This window comes from Drosophila elegans, unplaced genomic scaffold, assembly GCF_018152505.1.
Source record: "Drosophila elegans isolate 14027-0461.03 unplaced genomic scaffold, ASM1815250v1 contig_814, whole genome shotgun sequence".
Classification (NCBI taxonomy): domain Eukaryota; kingdom Metazoa; phylum Arthropoda; class Insecta; order Diptera; family Drosophilidae; genus Drosophila; species Drosophila elegans.
The window spans coordinates 17,007,528-17,023,049 of record NW_024546167.1 but is presented as its reverse complement, the minus strand read 5'-3'; the positions used below and the strand labels follow the sequence as shown (position 1 = coordinate 17,023,049).

The 15,522-nt window shown below is 37.9% G+C and overlaps 2 protein-coding genes across 7 annotated transcripts; both read left to right on the top strand.

Moving 5' to 3' along the window:
• Positions 1-279: 279 nt before the first annotated feature.
• Positions 280-12,201, top strand: LOC108147995 (protein Hook homolog 1). 6 transcript variants are annotated; one of them, XM_017274810.2, is made up of 8 exons: positions 280-455; positions 2,704-3,194; positions 7,261-7,667; positions 8,462-9,389; positions 9,841-9,939; positions 10,617-10,709; positions 11,540-11,742; positions 11,800-12,201. In XM_017274810.2, exons 2-8 carry the CDS (start codon positions 2,706-2,708, stop codon positions 11,876-11,878), a joined length of 2,298 nt encoding a protein of 765 aa, XP_017130299.1. In that variant the 5' UTR covers positions 280-455; positions 2,704-2,705; the 3' UTR covers positions 11,879-12,201. The 6 variants fall into 6 exon arrangements, with proteins under 6 accessions (XP_017130299.1, XP_041566257.1, XP_041566258.1 ...); XM_017274814.2 differs by lacking the exons at positions 280-455; positions 2,704-3,194 and adding an exon at positions 4,532-4,745; XM_017274815.2 differs by lacking the exons at positions 280-455; positions 2,704-3,194 and adding an exon at positions 6,393-6,413.
• Positions 12,202-12,629: 428 nt separating this feature from the next.
• LOC108147958 (60S ribosomal protein L37a) lies at positions 12,630-13,685 on the top strand. Its single transcript, XM_017274751.2, has 3 exons — positions 12,630-12,758; positions 12,831-12,959; positions 13,389-13,685. The coding sequence occupies exons 1-3, from the start codon at positions 12,756-12,758 to the stop codon at positions 13,533-13,535; spliced, it is 279 nt and encodes a 92-aa protein (XP_017130240.1). The 5' UTR covers positions 12,630-12,755; the 3' UTR covers positions 13,536-13,685.
• Positions 13,686-15,522: the final 1,837 nt, after the last annotated feature.

The following is a 15,522-nucleotide window of genomic DNA, read 5'->3' as shown; positions in this document are numbered from 1 at the left end:
CCTTTTAGATGCGGCGTCTTTTTGTGCCTTTCACCTCGCTCTCGGGAGATGGAGATTCCGCCAAGATTCCGAGCTTCCCAAGCGTCCGAACCGAAAATTCGTTTAAAATGCCATCAAAGGTGGGACAAAACCGTCGGCTTTAGCTAAAATCCAAAACTCCAGCCGATTGCAACACAACTCGGACTACTCCATTTTCCGTCTCGCTTTGGTAATTGAACAATAGTTTTTCCATCTGCCAGCAGACTTTTCCATTCGCGCCGCTCGGCTTTTCAGCTTCAGTTGCATTTTGTCGCTCGCCTCCAGCACGCGCACCATAAAATAGTTGTTAAAGTTAAATATTTTTCGCTTGGTTAAACATTTTGCCGCTCTGTGTTCTGAAAGTTTTGTTTAAGATTTCTGCAATTATTTGCATACAAATTGCTTGTAAATTGTGCCGCAAGCGTAACTAACTTCAGGTATTTAAATGAATTGGTTAATACTTCTAGCTGAAAGGTGGCGAATTTCAGCTGAGACAAACATATTCGTGTCGATTTGTTATTTTGTTGTTGGCCTCTTATCACCAAGCGAAGCACAGCCACAAAAATTGTTCTTGTTGATAAGCGAGAGAGGGGAATTCAGAGAGCTTTTTTACAAGGGGGGAGTATTTTATGGGTACACAAAAAAAAATTAAAAACTTTACATTACAAATCGTTTTATTTAAAGTTAAAGTATTAAGAAACAACAACAACACTGGTATACCTTTTATCTTGAGTTTATATTTTATACTTGCCCATATTTTCAATTTCAATTTAATGCTATATATTTAAATAACAAAAAATTGGCATTTTTCTTTCTCACTTTTAATACATATATTTAGATAATAACAAGTTATTTGAACCTTAAAGTCCTTACAAGTATTAAGAAATTATCTTATGTCTTCCTTTTATGATTAGTTGTTTATTTACATATTAATACATCAGGGCTACTGAACTCTTTAAACATTTTGTACTGTGTACTAGTCTTAAACGTCACATTTAATTACTTAAACAGCTGCTTGGTATTTACTTAGGCCCAAAAACAAAAGAAACACGCTCCATTTCGCCATTGATTAAATATTTTCACATCTGACTCGAGTATCTTAAACGCTATCATTGACCTTGTCAACGCTTAAATCAATCCCGTTCGAAGAAATGCCGTTAATGCACTCAATCTGGTTACAAAAAAAAAAAAACGTGGCAAAAAAATTAAATGCATTATAAAGTGGAATAAACTGGGAGGAAAACACGTTTGTTCAGCTGTGAAATTGACCTTTTATGGCCTAACTCAACCCAAAACCTCTAAAACTGAACATTTTGTTGGAGCTGTTTGAGTTTAAAAGAAATGAGCGGAAATACTTTACAATGATAGTGGCTCTAATTGCTACCAAAAGTGGCAGGGGAACCAGAGGCAGAAAAGTGAAGATAATAAGGGTCAGATGAGTAAAACAATTATTTTGGTTTGAGTCATTTGTTATTCTTCTATAGGGTAAATATTTCGGGGGGTCTTACCAAAATACATGAAAGTTAAATGCGTGAAATTGTATTTTAGCTTTCATAAAAGAAAAATTATTTATGGCTTAAATAAAAATATAAAATAATAACAATGATATTTACTTAAATTTAATTTCAATCAAGTTCCTTTACTGTAAACACTAAAAATAATTGCATTTTTAAACTATAAAATTTTTATAAAATATAATAAAATACAAAAACGAGCTAAATATTGCCCAAAATCATTTAACTTTACAACAAAAAATATTGTTGTCTAAGTATTTATAATAATTTATTAATAAAAGCAAATGCAATCAGGCTTTAATTTTAACAATTTAATTCCCATTGATGTGCCCAACCAAACCTTATCAAAGTTCATGCCGCTGAAATCCCATTAAATTGCTGATACCAGTCGCAATTATTTCAACAGAATCGTTTTTTAGCCTTTCCAAAGTGTCAAATACATGTGTGCAGGTGTTTTAGCTCATCTAAGCCGAAGACCTTTAAGCCCGGGTCGGTTTTTGTAACTAGAACAGTCAGATCCACCGACACCGCCGCAGCAACCGCAAACGAAAATGATCTCAAAAACAAATTTCGTAATTATCTGCAGGGGGAAAAAAAACAGAAATAAAACTGAGAGTTGCATGTCTGGGAAACTGCTTTAATTTCACTTTTCATTTTGGATTTGCCCAGCAAATCAGTGCAACCACGATTGGCGAGCGGGAAGGAGTACAGTCATAATTATTAATTGCGGGCTGAAGAAAGTTTTAATTACCCCACGAGTGTTTAAGATAATGAAGTCGTTTATCTGAGGCATTCAATTATTAAATTGCTCACATTTTGAAAGTGCAACCAATGATTAGAAATTGATTTTAGCTCAATTTGCATTCAGTTCATTTTCTTAAACATATTTGTACATTTCACTATCCGATTGAGTACACTTGGAAAATAAACATATTAATTGCAAATATCAGCTATTGTAATTTTGTCCCTGGTAAAAGAAAATATTTTATTTTAAAAGCATTCCTTCAAGCCTAATACGCTTTCACTTTGTGTGATCGCATTAAATATTAAAACTCTTTGTAAACAGAGAAAACTAAAGGCTTTATTTGATTGTTTGATGGTGGGCATGTAACTAAGTTCACTTTCCTATGAAATAAAATATCAAAATTTAGCATAATTTTTCTCTGTGCAGAGATGATGACGTCGCTGCAACTGGAGACGTCATTGCCGGCATTGGAGGAGCAAAGGGAGCAGGAGCACAAGAAGGACAACGAGCCCGCGGTGGATACGCACACGGCATCCATAACGCCCACTCGCATTCCACATCCTGCCGTGGCCAACTTCCGTCGTTCCGCCTCCCTGCGCCTGCGCGGGAACCCATCGGAGCTTGGTTTACGGGCTGAGCACTGTCCAGCCGGCGGAGGCGGATTCAGTTCCCGCGCCAAGCTCACGGCGATCCCAGCCAATCTCAAATCGCGCTCGCACCCGGTCCACTTGAGGCGTAATCGCAGCTGGAGCAATTTAGGCCACAAAACGGAGCAGGAACCGGACGTGGCAAGGGCTTCGACGGAGGCGGACTCGGGCCATGCACTATGCACCGCCACCCAGTGTCTGTCCCTGGCTGAGGAGCTGAATGCTCCGCAAGTGACCAACAATATGGCCAACGGCAAGCCGCGCAATCTGGTGAGTTGTGTAGGTTGTATTTTGTATTGTATTATATTGTATTGATTTTAACTTGCCGCTGCTGACCTATGTAACTTGAGGGTGAACATTTGCGACGGGGGTGTCAAGCATTACACGCACACCTAGTTGAAAGTACTGAGCATATTACGACACTATCTGGGGAACGCTCGGGGCATTTTCTGGGAATTCAGGAGCGGTCATAACCCACTCCCCATTAAGAAGTCTAAATATGTATGCTTACCTCATAGTTACAGTTTTCCTTATCGTTGAAAAGCCATAAAAATAGGAGCGTTGAAAAAATTATACCTACCTCAAAATTTCGTTAGTTTATATGATATATCATATGCTTACAGAATTTCAATCAAGTAACAACAGCAATTTCGAATATCTATCATGAACCACATGGTTTCCATCTTATCAAGTCAACAAATTTCACAAATTTTGAAAGTTAAGCTTGTTTTGAAATTGATTGGTTATTGGTTAACTTATTTGTTTGGAAAGTATTAATAGGCAAGGGCGTTTTTTGAAATTCTAAGCTATATGTTGAATTGAATTGTTGTAGTAATCCAAATAAATTTGAAGTACATTTTAAATCTACATCATAATCTTACAGTAGGTTTTATCATTTCTTTAAACCTTTATAACTTTTAAAACAAAATATTTTTTCCATTTAAAAATGTATTTGTCTTGAACTAAGGATTTGAGTTACCTTAATTTTTTTAATGGCTTTTCGATGGCTCTTTGATTATAAATTTAAGTTTTCTGGAAAGTTATAACTGATTTAGCTGGGTAATGTCACTTTGGCACTTGCACTTTTGCCGCTGTCGTGATGACACGAAGCTTACAGTTTGTACTCTGCCCGCCGACAGCGATCATTAAACCAGATATAATATATTTGTACCGCACAAAGGGAACAACAAAAATAAACCCAAAGCTGAGTTTGCATAATGCTTGGCCAGAAAGAAAGGGGAAATGCGATGAAAGAAGAAAGGTGAACAGAAACACAGCTTACACACGCCTCACCTTCACAGCCCCCCTTTTCAGTTTTTTCTTTACCGCCCCCCTCCGTGTTTTCTTTAGCAGCTGTTTCGCTTCCACTTCCGCTTGTTCCGTTTGCCAAATTGTACCTAGGAAACAGCTGATTTTCGGTTTGTTTGTGTTTCTCTTGTGATTCGCGGGGGTTGAGAGAACAGGAAATGCAAGTGCGCAGCTTTTTATTTGGCCTCCCCCCTTTGCTCCCTTCTGGCTTCTGTTTTCACCACCACCTTTTTGGTATCTTCATCGTCTTTTTTTCACTCTCTTCGCTTCTTGGCCAAGTGATTTGCCTTTCAGTTGATTTTTTAAACTCACCGCGTGCACAAGATTCGCGGTTCGCCTCTCTGATATTGTTTAAAATTTAAACCTTCACAGGCTTAAACAATTGAAGCGTGCATTTTGCCTTTATAACTCGGTTTTTTGTTCGCTTTTTAGAAAAGTACCCAGTACCTAGACTAAGTACAGTGCGAGCGCTATAAATTGAAGACAACAACTTGGGGCCATGGCTCATAAATGGTAATTACCCGCCTTGGACTCAACTATATATAGCTATATGTATTTAAGACCATCATTAAAAGTGGAAGTTCGTTGGCCCTTTTGCATTATTTATTCATAATTGCTATTGATTTTTAAACGCTATGCGTTCTAGTTATGTCGGAAATGCTCAAGTGAAAATGTGTGGTTTTTGGGGTAGAAAGGAAGTGGAACGTGTGAATACATAATTATGTTCGTATAGGGAAAATGCATTCTAAATCAGAATGAGTAGAACTTTAAATTTATCTTTAAAAAACACAAAAGAGCTTTTATTTAAACGAGTTTGTATAATCAAATTTGAGTTATTTTACAAAACGTATGTGAGCTTTCGAAAAAGTTCTTCCCACGATTTCAGTAATTAGGGATGATTTATACAGTCTACAAAAATACAGTCAACTTGAACCACTGCCCGTCATAAAAAGTTGGAAGCAGTTAGATACCTATAACGAAGTTTTATTAAACTAGTGTTTAAAATAATATTGGTTAAAGTTTATAAATACAAATTTAAAATCCATTACCATCCCATTTAATTTTGACCCTGAAAAGTATGCAAACGTTTTGATGTCCTTTTGTATTTTAGCCAAAAAACTTGGCCAAAACAAACATTCCCACAGCAGCGAAAAGTGATTGCCAACACGTGACCAAAACACTGGGGCTTTGGCCAAGTGCCAAGTGGGCTGAAATGGCCATTACGTGAGTTTGGTCTGATGCTTTCACCTGCATTGTGTCTGCCCATTTCTCTGTTTGTTCTGTTTGAAATCAACGTCATTGATTTTTCTTAGTCAGCAGCTTAATTGATGGCACCTGAGCGCCGTATAAGCCAAGTTAGATACTAAGAACGTGACTGTTTGATCGCTTTAAGTCGGCTCAAGTGCGTAATAAAACCTCTTCTGACTGGAGGTTAGTTATTACGTGGCAAAGTGTGTCGGACCCCTATCTTTCCGTGTTTTCCCTTCCAAGTCAGGTTTTTAGCCATTGCTTAGCCATGCGTAAACAGTTTCTTTTTGCCTGCCATTCCAGAAAAGCCGTGAAATGTTCCCCAGAACTTGGGCAATTAAGTGGAGCAAGAAACTCATTACTGATTATGAAATACACATGTATACATACGTACATAGGCCTGCAAAGAATGGAGAGAATGCAAAGAGACAGTTAAACAGATTTGTCCAGATACTATGACCCATGCCCATGCTGTCTTCTGTCTTCCATTCAGTCAAATCCCGCTGTCAACGGATCGTTGGCAGTCAACCAAATGATGAGTTGGTCAGCGTGGCAAACAAAAAAGGGGTAGCAAGTGGGGCAGTGGTTCCTAAATCACTTCACATCGGGGACAACAAAAGAATCGATGCAGTGCCAGTCAATGAACCATTTGCTTTGCTAACATTTTCCTACAGAGTGGGTTAAGTAAACTATTTTAATAGTAAAATGTAACTGGTAATTAAGAAACGGTAATTACTTAACGTTACTCAATATACCCAAAAACAATAACAGACAAATATTTTTTAAATATTAAATGGTTTACTTAAGATAAGAGTTTAAAGTAAATCATTTAAACAACACAACGATCGGGCATTATTTGTCTGCTCAATCAAATTTCTTTATTTTTGTTAGTCAAATTTTTATAGGCATACAAGATATACTAGTGGCGCAATGGCAAGTAAATACTTAAGAATTTTCGGATTCTTTACCAATTGTTGGAAATATAACTTTGATGATTTGTTAGCAAAGGATGACTTGCCAAAACTAACAGCTGAGTAAATTTTTACATTTTCTTAAGGTGCCAAAAAAATCAGACAATCTTTTTTTTTAAACAAATATTAACTATTAAAATTAGCCCTAATACCTTTCGTAGAAAACATCTATAAATTATTTTGCTCTAGTTTCAAACTTCTGTGGTTATTTTGCGCCAAGTTAATCGGAGAAATTTGTGCATAATTTGCAGGGTTTAATGATTTAATCGACGCAGCCGCGATTTAAGTCAGTCGGTTAAGTCCGACTTGGGCCCAGCGGCTAACTGGCTAAATGCGAATTGCTAAATGCTAAATGCCCGCTTGGACCCAGACTAATGAGCAGCTAATTGACCACAAAAATGCTGCTGAATCGGAGGAGCAGAAAAAGGGAGGGGATTTTAGAGAGCACCGCAATGAAAGTAACCAAAGCGAATGCTGCGAATACAAACCACCGACAATGTTTTGTTAAATGTATGGCAACAAATTGCTTTTAAGGGGCGTTGCAAATGCGAATTGGTTTACCCTGCATTTCACGCGGCTATTTCTTGTTTTTTTTTTTTTTTGCGAAATACTCAAAAAAAAAAAAAAAAAAAACAAATCCATGCACGACTAAGCAGCGACCACGCAACAAAATTAGAAAATAGCTAAAGAGTGAAACAAGAGTGTAAAAATACAAAAAAAAAAGCAAAGATTAAGCGATCGAGGGGCAGCCACCACAACGGCGAGAGATAGTTTGTTGCTAATTCCATCTTCCATCTCCAATCTTGCAGTCTCTCAAGTTGAACGGCGGCAGTGACATCAGCAGCAGTGCCACCTGCACGGCCACGGGCATAGGTAGCAGCATCAAGGAGTCGTCTCCCAGGACTACTACTACTACTAACCCCAGCACGCCCCAGACGCCGGCCACAACCGGAGAAGGAGGAGGAGGAGGAGCAGTAGCATCAGCATCGGCAGAGACGCCACACCAACAACACACCTGCATCCGCCAGGGAAATTGCGTCAAGGCCACGGGGAAGCTATCCACTCTGCACGAATCCAAGGTTTCGCCCAGAACTCCGCCCGTCACACCCGATTCGCCCAGCACCTATCTGGACGATGATCTAGACTCGATGTACTCGTTCGCCACCACCACCTCGGGACGCTCCACGATGTCCTGCGAGCACCCCTATGTGGCCAGGTAGGGGGTAGCACCATTCCGTCAAATGACAAGCTAGGATTTTAATTAATCACTAAAGATGTGCATGTCGGCAGTATGAGGCTTTGTCCTCAAAGGTTCTTAATTAGGAAATCCTTAGGGAAAAGAAATATGGAGTCCAATGAACATATTTCACATTCTTTAAAGAATATTATTTATACAATTCAAATAATTTAAATCGAAAATTATACAACAGGTTTTAAATTGAAATTTGTAGGTACAATTTGTTAATTTTTGTTTTTTAAGCTCTTAAGTTTGTTGTTTGCCTATATAATTATATTTACTTATTTAAGAGTACTCAAACTGTACACATTGCAATCCTAATTCTAGTAGGTAGTTAATGTGCTATGAGTCGACAAAATATATTATTGTATGTTTTTGATATCGTTGATAAAAAAGGATTTTGTATATAAGATTCTTATATTTATTGTTTGATTTTGTAATTTTATTTATTTTATAAAAAGATTTTTGTATAAAGACTCTTAAATTTACTTTATAGATTTTTTAATTTATCTATTGCATTTCGTTATTTCAAGAAAGGTTTTATAAGTTGTATTTAAATTGTTTTTCATGAAACAAAATATGAGGAAAACCGATATCCTATGCCAAGTTAATATCCTAAAATTAATAAGTATATTAAAAACGTAAGTTTAGTCATTGAAATCGTAAAGTGATAGTGCTTTGAGTTTCAAGAAAAAATTTAATATTATTATTATTGCCATTAAATTTAAGATTTTTATGTTCTGCTTATTAAACGAATTGCTTTTCTCTTGCAGAAACGGCACCACATTCAGTGGTCGCAAGATGAAGTACGTGGTGCACTGCTCCAACTACGCGGGTCAGGTGGGCGCCGACTATCTCACGCCCACGCAGCGGGCACAGCGCCAGATTCGGCGCCTCAAGGAGCTGCTGTGCATTGCGCGGCAGGACCTCGAGCAGAAGGATACGGAATTACTGCGGCTGACCCGCGAGGTGGTGGAGTTGCGCCTGTTCAAGGCATCGCTGAGTTCGCCAGAGGAGCGATCCGCCTCATCCGATGCGGTCACCGTTCGCGAGGCGGAGCTGAAGACCTCGCAGGATGTGTCGCCCATCGTGGACATGGTGGACGAGGGCAATGCCAAGGGAAGTCCACGGCACCTCAGTCGTCAGCAGCAGGCGATCAACTCGATGCAACACCAGCAACTGCAGGCCATGCAGATGTCGGCGGAAATGCAGAGTTCCTACGCGGACTCCGGCCACTTCGAGGACCTGACCATGTCGTCGGTGCACTCGAAGGACTCGCAGACGCAGAGCGAGGCCTGTGGCACGGCCACGCCCGATGGCGAGGAACCGGACGTGGCCTGCGGAGGTGGCGATGCAGCCAGCCATTTGGAGAACTACGAGCTTCAGCGTCAGGAACTGATACGCATGTACGAACATCGAATCGAGGAGCTCATCCGGACGCAGGACAGCGCCACCAGCGATCTGAAGCGATCGCACAACGACAAGGTGGAGGCACTGCTCCAAAAGCTCGCCGAGTGCAACACCCGCTACTCGGACATGGTGCCCGACTACGAGCAGGCCAAGCAGCGCATCCGGGAGCTGGAGAAGCAGCTGGAGGATCTGCAGCGAAAGCTTGTCGAGCACGAGGAGAAGCAGAACAAGATGTACCTGCATATGTACCAGCAGGGACAGGAGGCGGAGCGCATTTCTAGAGCGGATCAGGTACGGTTTTTTGCACGTTAGGAGTTCGTTATAATTATACATTAAACAACTAAGTCAAAATAATATTAGTTCTTCGGCTTATGGAAATCGTGAACATTTTAAAAGATACTTTCGAAATACTTTTTATTTTATATTTATATAAAATAGATTGATATGAACAAAATGATTATAAACTTTCAATTTAAAAAATGGATTAGACATTAAAAACCTTTTTATTCCAATACAAAGTGCAGATGAAAATTGAACTGTCAGTCAGATCTGATATAAATATATATAAAAATAGATATATATAAAAATATAAAAAAGTAAATAAGTTAAGACAACTTAATTTAAGTATAGATTCAATTATAAGGTTTATAACTTGTAGAATTCGATATAATAATAATTTAATATAATAATTTAAATATAATTTGATTGTACTAAAGCAATGTTATTAATTTGTACTTTTTAGGCCCTGGACTTAGCTCAGCGTCAGCCGGAGAGCAAGGTGTCGATCAATGAGCTGCTGCACCAGCTGCAGAGCACCCAGGACGAGTTGGAGAACATACGCGTAAGATTCTTCAATATATTCCTCATCCTATTTTCGGTTTTGTTTTGTGTGTTGCATTTTGTTGCATCGTGAGACATCTCAGCATCTCTCGACACCGTCACGAGAACAACAAGAACACAACTCGACAACAACAAGAACAAGAACAACACGCATTCGCTTCAACCTATAATCTCCATTTGCTTGTGGGCGTGGCACTTCAATTGGGCTGACTTTGCCTGGCTGGAAAAGCGGCACTTAATTGAAATGCCCCCGCCAATGATCAGTTATTGACAATGATCGACCCAAGCGACATTTTCGTTTTATTTCGTTTCTAGCTGTTAAGATCATTTGCATAATTATTTTCTAGCAAGATTACAACAACACATTCAAAACTTACATTAAATGCAACAACGTTTACTTTCAATTCATTTGATTTGTTTCATTTCCATTCCGTTGCGAGTTCGAGTAGCCTAAGTACAGTCACGTAGTGCAGAGTGTGACGAGTGCAAGCAAGTGCATGTTCATATTTCAATTCCGAAACGTTCCAATCGCATGCTGGATATTTAGAACTCTTTTTCTATATTTCTTTTTTGGTTTAATTGTACATTTTAATTTAATTTAGCGATTAAAGCAACAATTCTTTCTAAATTTCAAATATTTCTGTCGTAAAAAAACCAAAAACCAAACTATTTTTGTAGGCATCAGAGTGCAGAATGAGAGAGTGCGGCAGTAATAATGCTCTCCTTACTGCAAAAGAGGCGATTTCTTTGTGGGTACTTGGCGCGCGTAAGGTTTGTAATATCCCTAACAAAAAACTCCCCCCAAAATAACTGAACTGAACTAACTCTTGATTTATTATGGATAAAAATAACTGAAAAAAAAGATTTAAAAAAAACGTATTTTTTTAGTTGAACTTTATGATTTGATCACGCACATTGGCTATATCGAACATTGGGTCTTACCATCCAGAAATCCCACACCTCACCTCACCTCTCGAGACTAACCAAACCAGCATTTTCATCCTCCGCATTCGCGCTCATGGGCCAGGGTAAGGTTATTGGGTTCCAATCGAAACTATAACTTCAATATTTTATAAACATTTTGATAATTTCCACATAAAAGTATGTTTTGTTTTGTAAGTACTTGTTATTTCCAAACAAAACTGTTTTGTAGAGGTAACAACTAGAGGTATGTTCAACATCATTCCACACATGACACACAACCGGCTAGATGAGCCCTCGATTCGAGAGTACCAGTACCAGACACACAAAAAGCTAATCTCTTATCTAAGATCCATTTAGCATGTGGTTCATCTCAAGTTGACTTCCAATTAAAGCCCAACCCGATTAAAAACCATAACCGTTCCCAAAAAATTATTCAGTGTTACATACATAACATTATAACCTAAATGTTCATATGGCATAGCACTATCAAGATTAAAGCGAACCCTTTGTAAATACATTTGATTTCGACGACTAACCACACTTTCTTCGATTATCAGTTTGAATTTAATATTCTGACTAATCTTCTCTATATTCTTCTTGCACTTTCTCTCTCTTTTCACCAAAACCAACTAACATGTTTAATGTAAAAATGTATAAAATAACAAAAAACAATTTAGACAATTTATCGGCGCTTGCTGGAGGCCCAGAAGAATCGCACCCATGTGGATCCGGAGGTGACGCTGCAATTCCTGAAGAGCGCTATCTTCTACTTCCTGACGGACAAGGAGAATTCCCAGGGCCATCTGCAGGCCATCGAGAGTATCCTGGAGTTCACCGACGCCGAGAAGCAGAAGATCAGCGCCGCCACCCGAACGCCAAAGTGAGGTCCCCGATCGATCATCGTTAACCATTGCGTATACTTATTATTAACCATTAGATTGCACGCAAAAGTCAGCAAAACGATGTCCAAGATTTTGGTTCTCGCTAAATTTCATTGTTTTCACTATTGGTTTTAGGGCGTTAGCTGGCGAATATTATTTGCAATATTATTTTGTTCCTGGAATAATTTTGTTAAATTATGGAGGCGCCTATTTATTTCTTCTTTGTCAACGAGATGTATAAATTTTCCTATAAGTAACGTATACGTATTTTTTTCGTTTTAAGGCTTAAGGCATACTAGTACGTCCGTTCTAAGAATACGAAAATCTTAAGAGAAATACAATTTTACAAAGTCTACGTAGTTTTTGTAGATCTAGCTAACCAAAAGAGAATAACACCATAACGTTTTTGGTCGTTTCAGCGGAGTTTGAATGCAAATAAATGAAAAAGAAACCATAAATTGTGTGTTTTTACCTTGAACTTTTTATGTTTATATATTTGGGACTTTTCTAAGAAAATTCAAAAAGAAATTCATAATATGCAAAAGGGGGAAATTGTTCAGGGTAAAAGACTTGTTTTGACGTATATTAAGACATACGTATGTTTGTTTAATCAGTATTACAGACATTATTTTTTAGAATTTATTTGAAATTTATGTAAAGCATACTGTTTGCCAATATTTATCTAATTCAGCAATTTAACAACAAATTATTTTTAAAAAAGCTAGAAATTTGCAAAATAAAAAAAAACTGACTTGGCATCACTGGTTCTAGTACCAGCTTATTGTATATCCAAGCTTTCCACCTTGTTGCGTTTACAATTTGTGGTATTATTGCAGCGGCGAGCGGCGGTCACACTTTTCCTTCTTTTCGATTTTTCGTTTCCGGCGAGTAAGTGTACAAAATTTTTGCTCCACGTTTTTTTCCTATTAATTTATTTTTAACTCTCTTTCACTTGCACAGAATACTGCTGGCGAATCTTTCCTGTGTTTAACACATCGACAACAACAGCAAAATGGTATGGAGAACTAGCATTCCATTGCACAAACAATGGAACTAACCACATTCTTAACCCTCTATTTGTTGACAGGCCAAGCGCACCAAGAAGGTTGGAATCGTTGGTAAATATGGTACCCGTTATGGTGCCTCCCTGCGTAAGATGGTCAAGAAGATGGAAATCACGCAGCACAGCAAGTACACTTGCTCCTTCTGCGGCAAGGTGAGATGTGGCCAGAAATCTGCATTAGGGTGGCTCGATTTGTGGGCAACCAAACCAAACCTCATTCCTTCAGGGTGGCTCAATTTGAGGGGCCACCAAAGCTGTTGGGCCCCAAATCGCTTCACCTTAATACTTAACATGAGGGTGGCTCGATTTGTGAGGCACTAAAAAGTGAATACTCGTTTCCGGGCACCAAAATCTGTCCACCCTAATTTAGCTACATAAAGGTGGCTCAATTTGTGGGGTCACAAAAAACTTGATAATCTTTTCTGGTCACCAAAATTGACATATCTTAATCTTTGGGGCCACAAAAAGTTAGACAATGGTTGTTTAGTACCCAAATATAACCACTTTAATGTAACTGCATTACCCCTTTTGGGGAGACCTCCTACTTAATGGCCTTACTAACCGACTTTATTCTATCCACAGGACTCGATGAAGCGCGCCGTCGTGGGTATCTGGTCCTGCAAGCGATGCAAGCGCACCGTCGCCGGTGGCGCCTGGGTGTACTCCACCACCGCCGCCGCATCCGTGCGCTCCGCCGTCCGTCGTCTGCGCGAAACCAAGGAACAGTAAACATTAACGGGTACACCAATGGAACCATCTAATCCAATGCTCCGCTAATGCTAGTTTCCGTAGTTTTAATCTGACAACGCGATTTTTCTGTGGTTTGCGCCGTGCCGGTCATGTGAAAATAAAAAAAATCCTTTTTACTTTTATCAGTAAGCCAAAGTGATGTTTATTTACTAATGGAAATGGCGAGCAGTGTAATGACTCCGCTAAAGAAGGAAACTGTCAACTAGATGTGCCAAGCGGTTTAATTAGAATTTGCCTTATTTAAAGTGATTGATCGCCCGTATATAAATCAAAACAACAAGCAAATTTTAGCTTGACACAAAAACAGGAATCTTGGACAATGCTAAAGCTAGTTTTCGACCGGATGCTTATTTTAAAAGATGCAGTAGCGTTGAATCTATGCCCTCCCTCAATAACTGCTAAATATTAACAGTTTAATGTTTGGGTTACTATCTCCCAATAACTAAATGTGATTGTGCAATTTTCTTATTACATTTGGTATTTAACTTTAGTCTGTTTAATCCGTAGTTACTCTTAATCAGGAGTCATTGAAATCCATGAATCCTACAGTTCAAGAATTATGTTCATCCAAAGAGCAGACGTTTTTTATCACAATTTATAGCAAATCGTCTCGACCACCACCACCACTTTTCCAGAATAAAACACTTAATTGTTATAGATTTTCTTATAATTTTGTCATCTTTTTTATTTATAAAATTTAAAAAGTCTCTAAACAAACAAAAATAATAATTAAATGAAAAATGCATTAAAAAAATGTTGGCTTACATTCAGTATAGTGTTATCATTCTATTATTCTTTCGATTTGTGTTTTGAGAGATTTTACAATTGAGAAATGGGAAACCTATATTTAGCTAAATATTTAAATCAACAATTTAAAATGTATAGGCAGCTATAATGTTGTATTGTATAGGCCATAATAGCAGTTACAAAACATACATAAACACTAGTTATAGGATTGTTTTCGGGGAAAAGGTCTTGGCCTGCCTGTGTTTGTTGCTTGATTGGATTCGTTTTCCTGTTTTTGCTATTTTATAAATGTTAATTAAAAATTGCACCGTCACCAGTTAAAAATAGTTGCTATTTTTTTTCCAATGTATATATCGTTTCTCTATAACTATGGGTTCTCGTTATTATCGTTTTTAAAAATAAATTTAGCTAAAAAGTTTTACTTGGCCTGTGTCGTCTCTGTCTTATCAGTTTTCTGCTGTCAGGGGTCTGTGGAATTTCGTTCGTAGTCAGGTTATGCTTCCGCTTCCTTCATTCTTTTGATTGGAATACTTTTCGAAATATTTACACAATAGCTGAGAGAGTGAGTTCTTCGATTTTGAGCAATATTTAGTCGAGAGCTATTGTTGATGTTATGCAAAACTTTGACTAAATCTAAATTTAATTTAGAACTTAACGTTAAACCTAGAACTAAATGCAATTTATAGTACAGTTTTGCTTGCTTTGCATATATGTGTATATCATATAGGTACTACATAAATATTTTATTTAAATGTATAATTTTAATAGCTACATTAATCGTATTTACATTGTTTTTGTTTATTTCTCTTCTGAATGTAGTTTATAAATATTTTTACACTGTATTTATGATATGCGTGCAATTTTTAGAGATTTTTTTTTTTATATTTTTCCATTGTATAATGATTATGGTTTAGAAGCATTTTCGTGTAGTTTCCATTTGTGATATGAAGAGCGCGTTATTTTGGTACAAAGCAACAGATTCTCTGATCATTTTATAGCCTAAAGTGGGATAGGTGCGCAGAAGGAACAACCCATGAAGTGACTTAAAGTTTAAATACAAAAACAAGAGCGAACCGTTAAGATTTCCTCAACTACAATTCTGGCTAGGAATGTCGTGTGCTTGGGGCTTTTCCGTTGGGCAGAAAGAGAGATTGGAAGCTTCTGCATCATTGTAGTATTGTTTAGTATTAAATTATGTTTTGCTATGACACACTTGTGG